We start from the raw sequence: 18,471 nt of genomic DNA, 5'->3' as shown, positions 1-18,471 counted from the left end.
ACTGAAGTAACAAAAAGTTCAAAAACAAGATTGTGGGTTGGTATAGTCTTGCATGCTCCAACTAGTTGGGGGTGGGGCACGATCTTTCACAGTTTGGTCCAGCACTACTTCTCGTTACACCTCTTTCTTTATTTGAGACGCTCGATCACCTATTTGACCATCAACTTGCATGTGTTTCTACATAAGAATGACGCATTTGAATGAGGCTTTTTCAAATTAACGTTTCTTTCTGTCACAGCACCGAAACACATGGTGTAAAATTAATATTAAATTTGAGACTCTATACGGATAATCAAGGTTCCGGATAATGGAGGGCCGGATAATCGAGGTTCTATACTGTACTACAATTTTTATTATAATAATTCTGCAAAATGCATGGATACGCTATAGTAGCATAATTATTATGCTAACCTAATGTGTGCCCTGTATTATAGTACTTACAATAGCGTGTACAAATAAGACTAATATTATACTAATGCAAGTGACAGAGTATACATTTCTCTTAAATGACAAAATCGATGTACTTTCCTGCAGCTCCAGTGGTAGTTCATTCCATATAGATATTGCTTTTGGAAAAAAGAGTTCACATATATGCATTTGTCCAGCAAATTGGTCTTTCAATCTGTATATTTTTTGTGCTTCTTAGATTGAGAGGGCATACTCTTCTTTCCAGTGGTGGATCAGGGAATTTAAAGTTACCATTTACCATAATAATTATAGGTACACTCATACGTCATAACAATAAAAGTAGTTTTGTTAGGTGCCCTCAACAACTAAGTATATAATGATACTTAAACTTAAATGGATGCGCTACCAATAATTATGTAGGGCACTATAACTAAAAATTTATATCCGTACATTTTGAGAACGTTGTGTGCTTATTTGATGACAAGTGAATTCATCCTTGACCAAATGATTTTGTTTATAAAGTATCAATGACTAATAAAAAGCACAAAGGGATTACTGAATTGTCCCCTCTGCTATAATTATAGCTAGTCGATCAATGGCTTAATAGTTATTTTAATATTTTATACAACCGTTTTTATTCATATCGCACCTTGTGTTTGCCCCAGGAGTAATGTCATCGTGCAGGCTAGCACACAGGCACAGAGCGTTGTCTTGTTCATGTTAGGGAAGTCAGTACATACCTTAGTATAGTAGTCCACTCTTTCTCTCTCTGCCAAGCTATAGCTGTGACAGCTGTTGTGCACAAAACATGCAACAAAGAATGCTAGCCACAGCCGGAATTATTTCGTCACCAACCAGATCAACAACCTAGCTCATCTTCGTCTATTATTGACCATATCTATCTCACTGACAATCCAAAACTTCTGTCCTGTAAAGTCGGCCCACTGCTTAATGTGGCTGAGACATGCACATGCACAACATCATATTCGTCTCATTGGACACCAGCCCACCCCCCCCCCGCCAAAAGTGCTAAAGCTCCTTGCAGGAAATTTTGGTAGGAATATCCTCACAAGCTCTCTCTCAGATATCGATGTTGACCTCTTTTGGTCTACCTGCATGGTTCAATGTATTCATGGCAACTATATCCAAGCTTATATTGCAAAACGATCTCCCTCCAAAAATAAGCTGCCGTATAGAACAAAATCTATCATAAAATTGAAAGCCCGTCTTTACAGGAGAGCAAAAGGCTTAGACACTCTCCAATCGTGGTCCAAATACAATAAATGCAGAAACAACTTGACCAGTGCCCTTCGATCGTCCAAAAAAGACTTTTTCTCAAATCTCGCCAAAAACATCCACTCCCAAAGGCATATCAAAAACTGTCACCAAACCATCAGAGGATTCCATGCACCCCAGATAACTCACAAAAACCACTCAGCCGAAAACCTATTATATCGAGAAGGCAAATCTTGCATCTTGTTTCTCTAAACCCTCACAGCCGTTGCCTATCCCATCACCAACCACTCAAGCAATCCCCCTTCTATCCATATAGACTGCTCTGTTTCGAAGGTAGAAGAACTACTACTACACTACAAACAAAACACTGCTTCCGGACCAGATGGAATCTCTAGCATTATGTTAAGGAACACTGCCAGCTCCATAGCACCCCAACGGTCTACACTGTGCACAAGGAAAAGTCCCTTCGGCCTTGAACGTCTCAAATGTAACCCCAATCCACAAAGCTACATGGAGATAAATCTGATGTTTCTAACTATAGACCAATTTCATTGCTGTCCTTATAGTATCAAAGGTTCTCAAGACAATTGTTCACAATCAAATATCTATAACATCAAACAAACTTCTCTCCATGCAATTATAACAACCAATTTGGTTTTAGGTCAGGTTTTTCAACTTTGGATGCACTACTTACTTTCACAAATGACTGGCACCAATTACACTATCAAAAAACAGACAATTAGTAGGAGCAGTTCTTCGATCTTCGTAAAGCATTTGACTCTGTCCCCACAATCAGATCATTAAATCACTCTCAAAACTTGGTATCTCGGGTCCACTGCTAGTTTGGCTCTCAGACTACCTATCAAACAGAAGTTAGAGAGTCGTCCTGAAAGGTGCATCCTCAACATCGTGTTGTGCAACGTCTGGAGTCCCTCAAGGTTCTATATTCTGGGACCCCTATACTGTTCATTATTTTCACGGACTCGCTGAATGAATTAAAGTTCTGCCCCGGAACCAAGCTAATACTATATGCTGATGACATCCTCCTTTATACACAGCACATAATTTCAGATAACAACCTCACTCAGCTCCAGCAAGACATTAGCGCAGTCCACAACTGCACTCTATACATGTATATACGTATACAATGGTCTCCTTCTAAACCAACAACAAAAACCCATGTTTCCATCACAAGGTCTATATGAATGTGATCCCCCACTCACCCTCTCAATTTCAAACCAGCAAATCCCCTGTTTCAAGTAAGAATCTGTCCTGGTCTCAGCACATTACCAACACTTGTGAGGACATCCAAACAACAATTGGGATTGCTCCACAGGAAATTAAAAGACGCATCACAGAATCAAAGCATACAATTTACAGGAGCTGTGCTACCTAAACTTGAATACTGCGCCGCATCATTATAGGACCCCCATCAATCAACACTCGCCAAGAAACTGGCCAATCATTAATTTTGCATGTCTGCAAAATCATAACTGAAGAATGGAAATCTGACATATCTCTCTACTTAATAAACTCCACTTCAAATCACTTAAAGACCGCAGGAATATCCAAAAACTTAAAGCATGCTTCAAAATCATCAACAACAAATCCTGTATTCCTCTCACTATCTTCTCACCCCACCCATCCCCTTCTCCCCGTCATCCTGCACACAACCTAGTCTGGGGGCCAGACCTAATAGCTCGGGGGCAAAATCAAGAGAGCTAGGGAACCTCATCCCACAAACATTCCTTTTTTCTGGACGTAATACCAAACTGGAATTCTCTACCACCAGAAGTTATCAATAGCTCCTCTGTTTCATCACCATTAGCATACCCTTGGTTATGCAAGAAGGAAGCAAATACACTTCCTGAGCTAGCTAGGGGCGGGGCTGATATTGCTGGTTGTGGTTTTATCCTGTGAAGGAATTTCCCTACTCATTCCCGGATATGATCCCAACAAGCTAGCTAGCTAGCTACCTTTGTGCGTTCGTTCGTGTCTTGGATAGTTCTACTCGACCTTCAGCGCAGTATGAGAGTGCTTATTGTGGCAGCCTTGCTCATCGCTTTGAGCTCCGTCTCAGGTATCTACTATAAATTATACTAGAGGGCTTGCTAATTAATATTGTTTTAATAAGTGTTTTACTTTGGCTTGTACTATTATAGTAGTCTCTCTCTTTTGTGTGTACCAGTACAGTATAGTTAAACGAGGTAGGTAGCTTACCTGTACAAAAGGTATCCGTGTGTGTGTGTGTGTGTGTGTGTGTGTGTGTGTGTGTGTGTGTGTGTGTGTGTGTGTGTGTGTGTGTGTGTGTGTGTGTGTGTGTGTGTGTGTGTGTGTGTGTGTGTGTGTGTGTGTGTGTGTGTGTGTGTGTGTGTGTGTGTGTGTGTGTGTGTGTGTGTGTTGTGTGTGTGTGTGTGTGTGTGTGTGTGTGTGCGTGCGTGCGTGTGTGATGTGTGTGTGTGTGTCGTTAATCTGAATGCATATTGATGGTCCCCCTTGTCTCCGTACACTACTTGGCCGGCCGGCCAGGCTGTTTATGTAATTATGTAATTATGCTCTGTGTGTTTGTTCACGGGTACATTTCAACTACATTCACTGAATATTGATTTGAGTCATGTCCTGTCCTGTGAAGAATTCTGTCTCTTGTTTAATAGGAGACAGACATTCCGTTGCCTTTAGTGATTCGTTTCTCCCTGTGTGTATACTTGTGTATGGTCTATAGCTGTCACCCCTTGCAAGGGCAGACCAACAGTAGCTTGCACCAGAGGAGGTCCGACAACCGTGCGCCTAACATTAATGTTTGCTGAATCAGCATTTTCATAAAACTTGCCTTTAGAGGTAGGTGTTGCACTCTTCTTAGACTTAGCCCTCTGTCTTGTATTGTTAAGTCTAGTTTTAGTAATAGGAGCTCTAACTCTCCTGTAAAGGCAAGTTTTATTAAATGCTGGTTCAGCAAATATTAATTCTAGGTGCACGGTTGTCGGACCTCCTCTGGTAGCTACATAGCCACTTATTTAGCCACTTATTATGTTGTTCTGACACCATTTTATCCCTCCCCTACCCTAACCCAGCGCAACAACTGATCTGCTTCTGTGACAACAACCTTTCACTGTTACCGTGTGAACGCGATGATAACAATACCTGTACGATCAGTACTGGTCAATGTGTGGCAGAGTTCACCATGTCTGGGGATGCAGTCAGTGAGAATTATGGTTGCTTTGATTTGGAACAATTGAAAGTAATTGATGTTTGCAGTGGATTATTCAATAATGATTATAAAAGATATATGTGCTGTGATGATGAAAACGAATGCAACCGACAGTTCATCGAACAGAACCCCTTCACTACACCACCTCCAGGTGAGACACACACCCACACAGCCCATGCACACACACACGCACACACACACACACACCCACTCACACTCACACACACACACACACACACACACACACACACATCACACACACACACACACACACACACACAGCCCATGCACACACACACACACCCACACAGCCCATGCACACACACACACATACACACACACGCACACACATACACAGTAACCACAGAAGGTGGCACAGAGGGCAGTAGTATGGTGGTCCAAATCGCAGTCCCCATCTCAGTTGTCGGTCTACTTTTGGTTGTCATAGTAACTATCGTAATTGCCGTAATAATCGTCCGTTGCCGTAAGAAACGTATGGAACGAGCTCGTAGAGGAGACGATGTCGACAATGAAGTGTCATGTGACCCGCAAGTTGCATTCCCATTGGACGAATACACTGACCCCTCTGGTAGCGGATTCGGTATGCCACATCTAGAGCAGCGAACAGTTGCTCGTAGCATAAAACTTGGAGAATTAATCGGCACCGGACGATACGGACAAGTGTTGCTAGGCGACTATCAGGGGGAAAGAGTAGCTGTAAAAAAATTCCTCTCAATTGATGGTCAATCCTGGCAGAGGGAGACCGAGATCTACACAACTACACTGCTTACTCACGACGCTATTCTGAGGTTCATCGGCTGTGATATGATCTCAAATAACGGAGCCACAGAACTCTGGCTGATCACACAATATCATCATCACGGTTCTCTATTCGATTACCTCAACAAGAAAGAACTGACTGTGAAAGATCTAATGCTAATGATGACCTCCATTTGCAGTGGACTTGCTCATTTACATACCGAGTTGTTTGGTACCATCAAAAAAGGCGCCATTGCCCATCGCGATATTAAAACCAAGAATATTCTAGTCAAGAATGATCTACGGTGCTGTATTGCAGACTTTGGTCTAGCTGTCCTTAAGGGGAATGATGAGAAATTGAACCTTCCCAAAAATCCCAAGCAAGGTACTAAGCGTTACATGGCCCCGGAGATATTGGATGAGTCTATCAACGCGACTTATTTCGAGTCCTTTCAGCACACGGATATCTACGCCCTGGGGCTGGTATTCTGGGAAATGTGCCGGAGAATGAGTGGTTCTTCTGGTGGTGAGTGGGCGTGTGTGTGGGTGTGTGTGTGTGTACAAGTAATGGCTGTTTTCAATTCTCCTGCAGCCACAATTGTTAATGCACACAATTGCCTCTTTTATAGCCTAATATTAGGCCTAATTGGTATGTGTGTGTTAGTGGGCGTGTGTGTGTGTGGGCGTGAGTGTATGTGTGTGTTTCATTCCTCGGTTACAATTAATTTAAGGCACATAATTACACCGTAGTACCAATATGGTAAACTAGGCCTAAGAGGTGGTTAGCATCGACCATCACCGACCACATCACTGTTAGCATCTACCATCACCGACCACATCACTGTTACTGTATGTATAATGACATTTCCCCCCCTGTAGGACCAGCGTTGGACTATGAACCTCCATTCTACAGACTAGTTCCACCAGACCCAAGCTTTGATGAGATGAAGAGAGTCGTGGTGATAGAGAAGCGACAACCATCCATACCTCCTAGGTGGAGACAGGATCAGGTGACTGTCTGTCTAGACTGTGTTTGGGTGGCTATCTTTGAGGGCCCGTAACTTACTCTAGAGTGTCCAATTTTAAAAATAAAAAGTTTATTTTGTAGCTCTTAGGGAGCTCTTAGACTATCAGATGGTGTGTTTAGACGGACAGTCAGTGGATGTGCCTAAAATTTTCGAAGTAGTGGCTGTTTTCATAAACTTCAATCTCAGTTTCACACCCAAAATTGCCTCAATAGCCTATGTTATGTGGTAGACTCGGCCTAAGAGGTTATCCAGAGGTGGAAAGTACCAAACAATATATCGTATAGCACGAAATTTTCGAGGCACTTATATTTCGTGGAATGGCCTCTAAAAGCATTTTGTTGCACAATGTTCAGGGAATGACTGCTTACTGGAAGCCACGCCTTTAAATCTTTGCACGTTATAGCAGATAATTCTAATTAAAGAACAATTTTCGTGGGCTTAATTTTCGTGTAGGATTGCTAACCCACGAAATCTGCTAAAAATTAAGCCCCTCGAAAATTTCGCGCTATACGGGGGTGGGGGGAGGTTAACTAATTTTACCAATTATGAATAATGTTGAATAATATGAATTTGTTGTTTGTTGAAAATTCAGTAGCGTACGTCCACCTGTTATCACCACCCAAAGTTTGAACCTATGACCTTGTGTTAATTAATTTTACTTCCTTACACACACACAGCTTCTCAAGAATCTCCTTACTCTGATGCGTGATTGCTGGAGCTACAAGAGTGACGGACGACCAAGTGCAGTCTACCTCAAGAAGAAGCTCAACAAGTTATGCCAAGAAGACAAACTTGATTACGAGAAAACCATTGAATAAGTACTGTACCCTGAACTCTCATGATCAAACATTCAATTTTCCTGCACTTTTTTTTATTGTAGTGTCTAAGCAATCTATTATAATAATTATATCCAGTACTGCATTCATTATAATTATATAAAAATTAACTTGTTCATTTTAGCAAATAATCTGTTAGCAAACCCTCCAATTTTATACTGCGCATGCGCGAACATGAGGTATCCCTGTCACATGGAGCTAGGTAAAATGGCCGCTCTGTACTAAGATATCTTCGTTGTCCAGCCTTCGCGAGGCCCCTCCAGTCCGTATACTAGCTACACTGTATCAGGTAAGAGGCCCGCCCTACTAGTGAGCTAGCGTGTGTGCTGTGATCGCTTGTGTGTAGGTTGCTAGAAGAAGTTATTTACACGCTAAGGGCCAATATTATCTGCAAATATCGTGCTCTACATTGTGATGTCGAGTACGTATGTACTTGTTTCCTCTCTGTCATGTATTAAACTTCTAATATATTTGTTCAATAGTTTAAAATAGTCTCGGGTGTGTGTAATTTTAGATTCATAGCGCTATAAATATAATTAACATAATTATACGTGTATGTATGTACGTACGAGTAGAGATCATGATTGACCCTCCACACACACGCACACGCCCCCACACTCACAGATCTACTGATTAATGCTCATAATGGATGCCTTTCCTGGTAAGTTAGTTTGTACGTTTCACTCCCATCACAATGTATGTACGTACACGTATATTTGCTTGTCAGTATGTGTAAACCTACCTCGACCCATGTTTGTCCTGGGCATTTACGCTTGTGCGCATATGAATAGTTCGTACGTCACTGTCAGGAAACTATCAACAACTTGAGATCTTAATTAGTCATTTTTAGTTTTTTTTCGGCCCTTTCAGAATTACTATTGTATAAATCACCTTCTACATAATTTTACGTACTTATGTATATTTACGAATATTGCTTGTCACTATATAACCCACCCCCCTCAGATCCCGCTCTGATTGGTCAGGCTTTTGTCCGCCAGTACTATACACAGATGCACAAGGACCCATCAGAAATGCATCGGTTCTATATAGCGCACTCCTCATTTGTACATGGCGGTTCAGATATTGGGAGCGAGGAACCTGTCATCGGACAAAGTGTGGGTGTGGTTTGACCTTTGTAACCCTTTATCAATAGGGAATGTTGTTCATTTTGTCCCGGAAAAAGTTATGTAGTTTATACTCTCGAAATATATACCTGCTCTACAATAACCGTCTCTTCATGTATATAATTATTGCGTATATGTCCTTCGTCTTACAGAAACAAAGCCCTAGCTAACCTGATCTCTGTATATTATGTCCCTATATAATTGTGTGTCCCTCGTCCATTTATACAGGACATTCATGAAAAGATCATCTCGCTGGACCTACAGCAGGTGCATGCTAAGATCAAGCAGGTTGACGCCCACTCCACGCTACAGAACGGAATCGTTGTACAGGTAAAATAATGGCTACTGTATTAATTTTTATATTACCTTATCAACGTGACAAGGGTCAAAGTTTATTACACGTGTGGCCTCGAGCCATTATTTGGTAAGAGAGTCGTCGTGATAATTATGCCTCGGTGTGCATGCGCAAGTGAGGTATACGGTAGTGTGTTTGTGTGTCTGTGTGTGTGTGTAGACTGCTACAGCTGCTCAAGGATGAATCAAGTGCAAGTAAGAGTTTCTATAGGCTTCTAGTCATTTTACTTGGATTTATATCGTGGATTTGCAAAATAATGCTTCGTTCTCGAGTTATGCCTAGTTTTGCTTACTTGGAATGCCATTGCAGCCTTTTCAGAAGAGCACGTAGCCCTACTTATTTACCGAGTGTTACTACTCCACTTAGTACTTAGCTCTGCACTAGAACGCTAGCTATTGGGTAGCTGCAAGAGTGAGAAGAGAGCTGCAAGGCTCTGCTGATGGCAGCCATTAATTTTAGACTTGAACTTTTGGCATCGATCGTTTTTAACAACAATCATGGTGGATCATTACCCACTCTTTGAGTTTGCATGCAGCAAAATAATTATTGCAAAAATGTTCATCAGTATAAAAGCTATTAGTAGCTTATATTATATAGCTTTGGCATCTCCACCGAGGCATCAGCACCCGCGGTGCTTTCACTATGATAGCATGAGTCCTCGTATTTCATGGCTGTTCGCCCTCGTGCTTGTGTCTGTATATTCAATAAAACACTGGATTGTTGTGCTCTTGTAACTTTAGTTCGTACTGTACAATTGCATGTACTGTGTCACTATATAACTGCCGTGTTGCTATGGTAACCTGACAGGTGACGGGAGAGCTGTCCATCAAGGGTCATCCGATGAGAGCTTTTGTGCAGACGTTTGTGCTGGCTCAGCAAAAAGAAAAAAGCTTCTACGTTCACAACGACATTTTCCGTTACCAAGACGACGACCTTGTCAGCGAGAGCGAGACCAATGAAACTCCAGGTGGGCTCTAATTAGAGTATATAATAGGTTCGTCATGCGTCTATTTGTTGCCTCCACAGAGAATCCCGAGAACACTCTTCACACAGAGCCGACGGAAAGCTGTGAGTTTCCTCCGAGTGTTGGGGCGGGTGGTGATGCTGGTGGTGTGGGCGGTGAGACTTACGATGGCGTAACTGCTGAGGTCGGCAATTCTGTCATCGTAACCGAAGAGCCACCGCAGGAGGTGGGAACAGGAGCCTGGGACCAATATGGTGGGTGTGGGTAGCCATTTTGTGTGTGTTTTGTCGTGCTCACACTGTTGTATGGAATGTGGTTACACACCCACACACACCCACACAGATTCGCTGGGGGAGGTGGCAACTGTGAATGGTGTGGATACGCCCACTCAACCACCACAAGAGTTCCCGAGTGCAACAGAGCCAGTGGAGGTCAGACAAGACGAGGAGACGTTCCTCTCGGCAGAAGTACCTGAACAAGACAACAAAGGTTTGTTTTATACAGTCTACCATAATTATAATAAGGTATAAACGTTTGCAGAAAGACCGTTAGAAAACTAGGATTTCGCAAAATAGCAGCCTTTTTTGCAGCATTTTGGATATTTGTCGTTTATGTTCGTGGTACATGGTTATTTTTTACCCTCAAAATATCTCGCTATACGGAGTAATAATAAAATTTTAGCCTAGTTAATTTGAACAAGTACGTACGTGTTAGCAGGCCATCCTCTATACTACCGTATAGTGATAATAGCATGTGTTTGGACCTGTGTTAGCAGGCCACCTCTTTATCACAGCCACTGTTGGTCTGCCCCAGGGCCACCACTATACATGTAGGTTAATTTCACTGAAAAATAATATTCATTCTGTAGCTAGCGGACTGTGTTTATCGTCTTTTCCTTTGTAGCCTCCACTTGGGCGAGTCGATTGGCTCAGAATCAGTCGTCCAATAGACCACTCAACAGTACGGTCAGTTCAATATTACTTTTAGTTGTCAACATTTAATTGTTTTGTGTGTATTATTCACTGTACTACACGTATAAGACCCAAGTTCATTATAGTACACATGTATCTCCCCACACACCTGCCCACACACACACACATCACCTGCCCCACACCACACACACACAGGCTATCTCCACGTCTCAATCCCTCCCACAGAGAGACCCTCGGCCGAGACGGACGGATAACAATCGACCCCAGACACAACCTTTGACCTCTGCCCTCAAGGACAAGAAGCCCCTCATGCGTGACATCCCGGACAGCTGTCAACTCTTCGTGGGGGGCCTACCAGCAAATACAACAGAGGCGGAGCTTCGACAGCTGTTCGATCAATTTGGACCAGTTGGAGACATTCGAGTAAATCCGAAAAATTTCGCTTTTATTGTTTTCACTAATCCAAAAACGGTGACGGATTTGATGGCCAACCACAAAAATTCACTTGAGATTCGTGGAAAGCAATTGAATATCGAGGAGAAGCGATCATCTCGTGGGGGTGGGCGTGGTGGGTCAGGTGATCGAGATCGGAATAGAGGGGGTGGTTTTGGCGGTGGCCCCGGGGGAAATAAGCCCAGAGGAGGAGGCGGAGGTGGAGGCGGGGGAAAACCTCCAAAACGTTAGGTGGAGAATTGTCGATCGAGATATTTGGTGAAATGGAACTCGATAGATGAACGTAATAATAAATTTGAACTCTTAAATCATACTATTTGTCACGGAATTGTTCTATGTATGTGCTTATTGTGTACATTTTGTTCTGTGTGCAGTGGCATATACTGTATTTTATTTAATGAGTAGGTGATGCTTTGCAGAGTGGATTTTTGCACACGTAATGTTAATTCTATCATTGTTAAGACAACATGTGATTATTGTTGAAACAAAACTTAGTACATGTACTAGGACATAATAATTATACTGGTATACATAATTGGCAATGATCGTTCCACCAGGTGGTCATGAATAAATAATTATAAACGATTCTTTGCCAAGTCTATAATGAAGAGACAATTAAGGCAAAGATCGTTCTGTAATATCTAGCATTTGCAACCAGTGGATATATACCGTATAGCGGGTATAAATGTTCGCGGATTGAGCCTGTACCGCGAAAATTTATACGTACGAAAATTTATATCTTATTAAAATGTAGGCGTGTTCAGTATTATTGACCACACCTATCGATAAAAAGGGGAAAAGGCTGAAAGAAGCTAGGCCTGGATTCGAGGCTAACGGTGTGGAGGTACAGCGCTGCATGTTGATGTGCGCATGCGCCAAAAGGCTGGAACTCAGACCACAAAAATAAAATCCGCGAAATCCTTTGTAGAGGTCCATCCGCGAAAATTTATACCCTCGAAATATACCCGCTATACGGTAATACACACAGTAAAACGTACATGTCAATAAAAAATACTCAAGCTCATGCATCTGTCATTTAGTTCATAAAATTAGGCATTTTGGACAATCTTGTTGCTGTTGCTGTTGCTGTTGCCTCAATTGAAGATATTCTTCCTCAGATACAATGTTTAGGAGAGAATGGCCTTGCCGTTGCTGTTGCCTCAATTGAAGATATTCTTCCTCAGATACCATTCTTCCAATGTTTGGGAGAGAATGGTGTAGACTCTCCCTCTCATAGGTTTCAAGCATTTCTTCGAGGCTGTTAAATTCTCTGTCGGTTATCCGATAGATTTTCTTGTCATCGTGCTTGAAAGTTATCACAAAGTTTCTCATCTCATGTTTTATTTCGTTCCCTCTTAGTACTGGTTGGTATACGGACAGTAGATATTGCTCGTGACTTACACTGTAGCATGTAAGATAGCTTCGAGTTTTGAATGCTTTTAGCCTGAATTCAGCTTCTTTTCCAGAGATTTCGCCATGGTAACTGTCATGCTGAATATCCATAATTTGATTGGTTTCTGGGAGCTCGTCTATTGGGAAACTTGCCTGCATGATAATTATGAAACAATCATTTATTTCCGATTATACACAATTAGCTATGCATGCCTGCGAACAAGCTAGAAAGGTATGGCACAAATCCCAAATGCCTGAAGGGTGGATCCAGGAAAATAAATTTCTTCTGATTATAAAGCGCTGATTTTAATAATTATGTTTTTAAGGCTATAATTATAGCGTATGAACAACAGATAAATTTATATGGTGCTTTTATAATTATGGGAGAGAAGGGGGCCTTATTTACAGTATACGGTACACACTGACCGGCATTTTAGATGACTACGCCAAAGGAGGTACGATAACATCACGTGCTGGACTATAGTTAAACATTGCTGCAAACACGCTGACATTGCAATTTCAGAATTTTGTACACATTATATACTTTGACTGAAGTTCCATATATAGATATATAGTCAAGCCGTGATGTTGTTGTCGTACCTGAAAGTATGATGATGGCAACTCTAACTTCTCTGCCACAACAGCATGTGAGCAACAATTTCCCAACAGTACTTCACTGCTAGGCTCCTCATAGGCTTTCTGAAACTCATCTAAATAACAAGATGTCCATATGCCTTCCTTTTTGATTATATCAACAAAGCCATTGTAAGCAAGGGGATCAGTTTTTACACGATCAGTTATGGTATTCAAAAGCCGTTGTGCTTTGTCGACTCCGGATACACTCGTAGAACCAACAATATCTCTAACATACTCGGAGATGTAGCCTTTTGCAAACATTGCTGTTCCAATGCTGTTCGGCGACGCTTTAATACAATCTAAAATTGAGGATGCACATTTGACCATCGTCTTGTATTCAACAGATTAGTCGCTGCTTTTAGGAGCTGACTTTATAGAGGCCATGTTTCGGTACAGATCTGAGACCTATAATTATATCACTTTTCAGGATACATCAGAATCTCTGTAGAAAAAAGACGTACTCAGTCTCATAATTAATAGGTTATGGCTATACACCAAAACATAACACACACAGAATGCATGGTTTCCTTCATACGTACCTTCTGTCTGTCTGTCTGTCTGTTTCTAATATAGATATAACTATACCTAAATGCTAACTTTTAACTGGTTGGAGCTTACCAGCTCTACAGCATATAGATAGAAGCGCTTTTTAACAAGGAATCCAATGGTATATGAAACTTTAAAGTATGACAAAGTTATACAACTTTATGAAGGTCAAACTCAACACAAAATTAATAGATTTTTAATGCCAGGAACAGAAGTTAAATTTAACCACAACACACCCCCGTGAATTCTTCACATAATTATAAGCAGTTGAAGTGAAGGCAACAGGGTAGGGAAGGCTGCCCTGATCACAACAATAGGCCAACAATATTACTATGTACATGCATGGAGGAGTAGTGGATGATGCTGAATTCTTCCTATATAGAGCTGCATAGCTACTGCACTGAGTACATTGATATCATACCAGGACTTCAGTGAGTAAGGTGCTGCAGGTGGATGATGATCGAAAACAGACTTCCATTGTTACCAAAGTAAGTACTGACAGTAAGTATATGACAGTTAAAGGTAATGACAGTTAAAATTAATGTATTTAAGTAACGGTATTTTGGAATTTTTCATTCGATGACATCCCATTTATTGTTTCGAGCATTCGAAAGCATCACTGCCATGGATAGTTTGCATGGTCAGCAATACTTTAAGGGACAAACTTCAACATCTAGTCAAATATGTCTCTGAGGTACACTCGTACGCAAAGTGGACTTTCCAGCATACATTCATGTACACGAGTTGCTACTTTTCATCATTTGGTGTTTCCATTGAACCTAGCAATCATTCACTCAAAAAGAAAAACAAAGGCAACAAAAATTGCAGCTCTAAAGCAAGTACTCTTAACGGTAAAAGAAGTGGAGACAACAAAATGTAATTACACTGTTACTGGAAGAAAACGCTCCCGAGTCCATCTAATCTCAGCCATGCACAAAGCAGTAAATTCTTTGTTTAACTACACACTGTATGAACGTCTGCATGTAAATGCATAGGATATTGATTATGACAAACAGGGAGAAAAAAGGAGAAAGAGGTACAACGAATGCTCTGAATGTAAAAGAGAAGATTGTCTTGGTTACAAGATGCCTGCATGGTGCCGGTGAGTATCAATGATTATAAGTTGCGTATTAACTGATTTAACGCAGTTTCTATGTTGACAGCATTGTTTCTTGCGTACACTGCCCCCAACAGCATGTCTTTGGGCATGCATGTTTTACACAAATCACTATCTTCTTTTACATTCAGCTAGAGCATTCGTTGCACCTCTTTTTCTCCCTGTCAAACATTCCATTTACATACATGTATAATTATATGTTCATACATTATTACATTATTTAAAACGTGTAGTGAAACAAATCTGCTTTGTGGCTGAGACTAGATGGTCCTTAATGGAGCGTTTCATTCCAGTAATTTTTCCTTGGCCTACAAAATGTATATAAAGAATTCAAGTTATGCATGTATGTTTTTAAAAGTGACGACATATACCTGTCTTATGTCTCCGACAATATCATAATGTTACTACATTTTGTTGTCTCCACTTTTCTGTTAAGAATACGTTAGAGCTGCAATTTTGTTGCTTTCATCTTCTAGATCCGAGTGAATGGTTACTGGGTTCAATGGAAACAGCAAATGATGGAAAGTATCAACTCATATACATGAATGTGTGCTAGACAGCCCACTTTGTGTGTACGCGTGTATCTTGGAGACGTGTTTGACTAGATGTTGAAGTGAAGAAGCACTGCATGCTGACCAAACTCCATGGCAGTGCTGCTTTCGAATGCTCGAAACAATAATGGGATGCCATCGAACATTATTGTGCATGACCTTCAATTGCCCGGAATGGTCCTACAATCATGTTCACTATTTACAATAATTATTTGAATGACCTTAAACTGTTTATTACTTTTTTTACTTATTTTGGTAACAATTCTGTTTTCGTCGTCCACCTGCACCTGTTTCGATAGCTTGCTCACTGGAGTCCTGGTATCAATGTACTCATATAGTAGTTTAATTACTTAGACTAGTAAGTAGAGCTATATACAGCTCTAGGAGGCTTTCATCATCATCCACTACTGCTTCATGAATTAATGTTGGCCTATTGTTGTGCCCTGAAGCTTACGCAGTGGCTATCCGTCCGGTAACCGCACTAGCATTGCTACATTATACACAGCAGTCGGAGCTAACAATCTGATCAAAATAATGGTAGCAATGACAATATGGTTTGAATGTGCGGACATGCATTCTCTATACTTACATTTTGATTCACCCTTTTTTTTTGCTGAAAATGCCACGAAACACTGCTATAATTATACACTCACGATTTGACCAGGAAACAATTTTTTTTCTTCGAAAGCACATTGATTTAATAGGAAAAACTTATGAGTTAAGCATGACATTGGCGACAACACCATTGCTTACATTTCGGACTTTTTTAGAGACACACAACAAAAATGAAACCAAGATAGGCATGAATCACAGTTTTCACCATCGTCATGCATCTATAGCCTTCGAACACACTCCGCAATAACACACTGCATTGTTTTAAACAACTTCTATAACTTGTTTCAAAGCAGCCCAAGCATCTTCACTTATTTCTGTACGCTTTGCACACAAACATTCTTATCCAGACATGAAACTGGAATTCGCTCCGGTCTTATCTCCACATCTTCCTCTTCTATAAACCTTGTCTTTGCCAGCACAGCTTCTTTAACTTGGCGGTCAACAAACCATGATAGAATAATCGCAAAAAAGTACAATTATATATAATTGCTGTGGCAGCCTTAAATACCTTCATTCTTGTTAGAAGTAGATTTCTTCAAAAATGACACTGACTGGCTTCCTAACTTGGTCTCCTTTAAACCTTTTGCGTGAATGAAAACTAATTACTGTCTTCTCTGCTCCTTTTGGACGCCCTCGTTTCTTATATATACTTCTTTCCCAAAACACAAGCAAAATGAATTGTATAGTAGATGCATGAGAGCAGGCACCTTCCACATGCTTTGGAACTCGTTTCTTTGCCATCTCTAATGTTCTAGAGTCTCTTTTATAACTGGACAAATTTGTCCTTCTGATAGGACCTATAGCTACTCTTTTCTTTCGTTTATCTATGTTTGTATCTAGCTCTCCATATATAGGAAGAGAAACTCTCACCAATTACTAATTCAGCAGCCATTAGTCTTAATACTCGACTTTTATTTTTGTACCTGGCACTAGCGGATCGAAACCATGCTGTCTGGTAAATTTCCCAGGAACCATAACCGGTGTGGACTACATCTGCAGTGGATTGCAGTGCATGCACTTGCAGCAAAACCACCAGACATGAATTCATTACCAATAATAATTCTAAGCTCAGCTTGCACTTTTATTACAACAATTGTTTTAGCAAAATTTCATTAGTCTCGCGGACCCAGATATATCGGCTGGTCGATCCACGAGACTAGAATCTCATTGAACATCTAAACGTATATATATAGGTATGTATGAGCAAATTGGATCTACAAGCTGGGGGGAATTAAAGCCCAAAAGGGTGCTCAGTCACACATCTCCCTGCGATTATATATAGATATTCTCAGGTCACTCCTATTAGTCTCACTCATGGACACTTTATGATAGCATTCTTGAAAAGCTTAGCAGTCTATGAACATATAGAAATACAATTCAAGAATGCTTGACTGACTATACAGTATGTAAATGTCATGCATGTAAATTACGTTCTTTGGGGGGGGGGGGGGGAATGTCTATAGTATAGAGAGGTTCAATGAGTGTCTGCTGAAAAATTGGTTGTCATTTCAGTTGGCTCTATGCTTTCTACCTGTAGTAAAGAGGTAGTGCCAAGTTTAATGAAAGCACCGCGGGTGCTGATGCCTCGGTGGAGGTGCCAAAGCTACATAACATAAAGCTACTTTATACACACATTGATTATAATTATCATGATGAACATCTTTATATTTTAATTTGCTGCATGTAATTAACTGAATAGTGGGTAATGATCAACCATGATTGTTGTTAAAAATGATCGATGCCAAAAGAAATAAAAACATATTTTGCAATTTTCAAACCTGTATATACAACACAGAATTGCTTCTACACGTACATAAATTTCGCGCTATACAGTACCCACGTTGCAATCCGCCCTTAGCTATGTTCGTAGAAAATTTTAAAGTTCAAGTCTAAAATTAATGGCTGCAAGTCAGCAGAGCCTTGCAGCTCTCTGCTCACTCTTGCAGCTAGCGTTCTAGTGCAGAGCTAACTGCTAAGTAGTGTAGTAACACTCGGTGAACAAGTTTTGCTACGGGCTCTTCTGAAAAGGCTGCAATGGCATTCCAAGTAACAGCAAAACTAGGCATAACTCGAGAACAAAGCATTATTTTGCAATTAAAATCCAAGTAAACATGACTAGAAGCCTATAGAAACTCTTACTTGCACTTGATTCATCCTTGAGCAGCTGTAGCAGTCTACACACACACACACACGTCACAGACACAAAACACACGTACTACCGTATACCTCGCTTGCGCATGCGCACCGAGGCATGGAAAAGTAAACTAAATGATATTCATACTTGAATAATTTATCTGATTGTGGTTTTGTT

The 18,471-nt window shown here is 40.8% G+C and overlaps 2 protein-coding genes and 1 long non-coding RNA gene across 3 annotated transcripts; 2 read left to right on the top strand and 1 right to left on the bottom strand.

Annotated features, from left to right (window-relative positions):
• The first annotated feature begins 3,570 nt into the window (after nt 1-3,570).
• Nucleotides 3,571-7,581, top strand: LOC135337251 (activin receptor type-1-like). Its single transcript, XM_064533145.1, has 5 exons — nt 3,571-3,724; nt 4,716-5,003; nt 5,211-6,137; nt 6,491-6,621; nt 7,317-7,581. Exons 1-5 carry the CDS (start codon nt 3,673-3,675, stop codon nt 7,455-7,457), a joined length of 1,539 nt encoding a protein of 512 aa, XP_064389215.1. The 5' UTR covers nt 3,571-3,672; the 3' UTR covers nt 7,458-7,581.
• A 61-nt stretch (nt 7,582-7,642) lies between these two features.
• LOC135337252 (ras GTPase-activating protein-binding protein 2-like) lies at nt 7,643-11,773 on the top strand. Its single transcript, XM_064533146.1, has 9 exons — nt 7,643-7,764; nt 8,100-8,136; nt 8,439-8,590; nt 8,828-8,929; nt 9,762-9,921; nt 9,981-10,172; nt 10,261-10,407; nt 10,822-10,883; nt 11,046-11,773. The coding sequence occupies exons 2-9, from the start codon at nt 8,112-8,114 to the stop codon at nt 11,532-11,534; spliced, it is 1,329 nt and encodes a 442-aa protein (XP_064389216.1). The 5' UTR covers nt 7,643-7,764; nt 8,100-8,111; the 3' UTR covers nt 11,535-11,773.
• Nucleotides 11,774-12,267: 494 nt separating this feature from the next.
• LOC135337942 (uncharacterized) lies at nt 12,268-14,101 on the bottom strand. Its single transcript, XR_010395380.1, has 3 exons — nt 13,871-14,101; nt 13,296-13,773; nt 12,268-12,848 (listed from the first exon to the last, which is right to left on the bottom strand). It is a non-coding gene; the product is annotated as an uncharacterized LOC135337942 (long non-coding RNA).
• Nucleotides 14,102-18,471: the final 4,370 nt, after the last annotated feature.

This window comes from Halichondria panicea, chromosome 6 (assembly GCF_963675165.1).
Source record: "Halichondria panicea chromosome 6, odHalPani1.1, whole genome shotgun sequence".
Taxonomy (NCBI): Eukaryota; Metazoa; Porifera; class Demospongiae; order Suberitida; family Halichondriidae; genus Halichondria; species Halichondria panicea.
The sequence above is the reverse complement of the archived record's forward strand: the minus strand, read 5'-3'. Positions and strand labels throughout refer to the sequence as shown.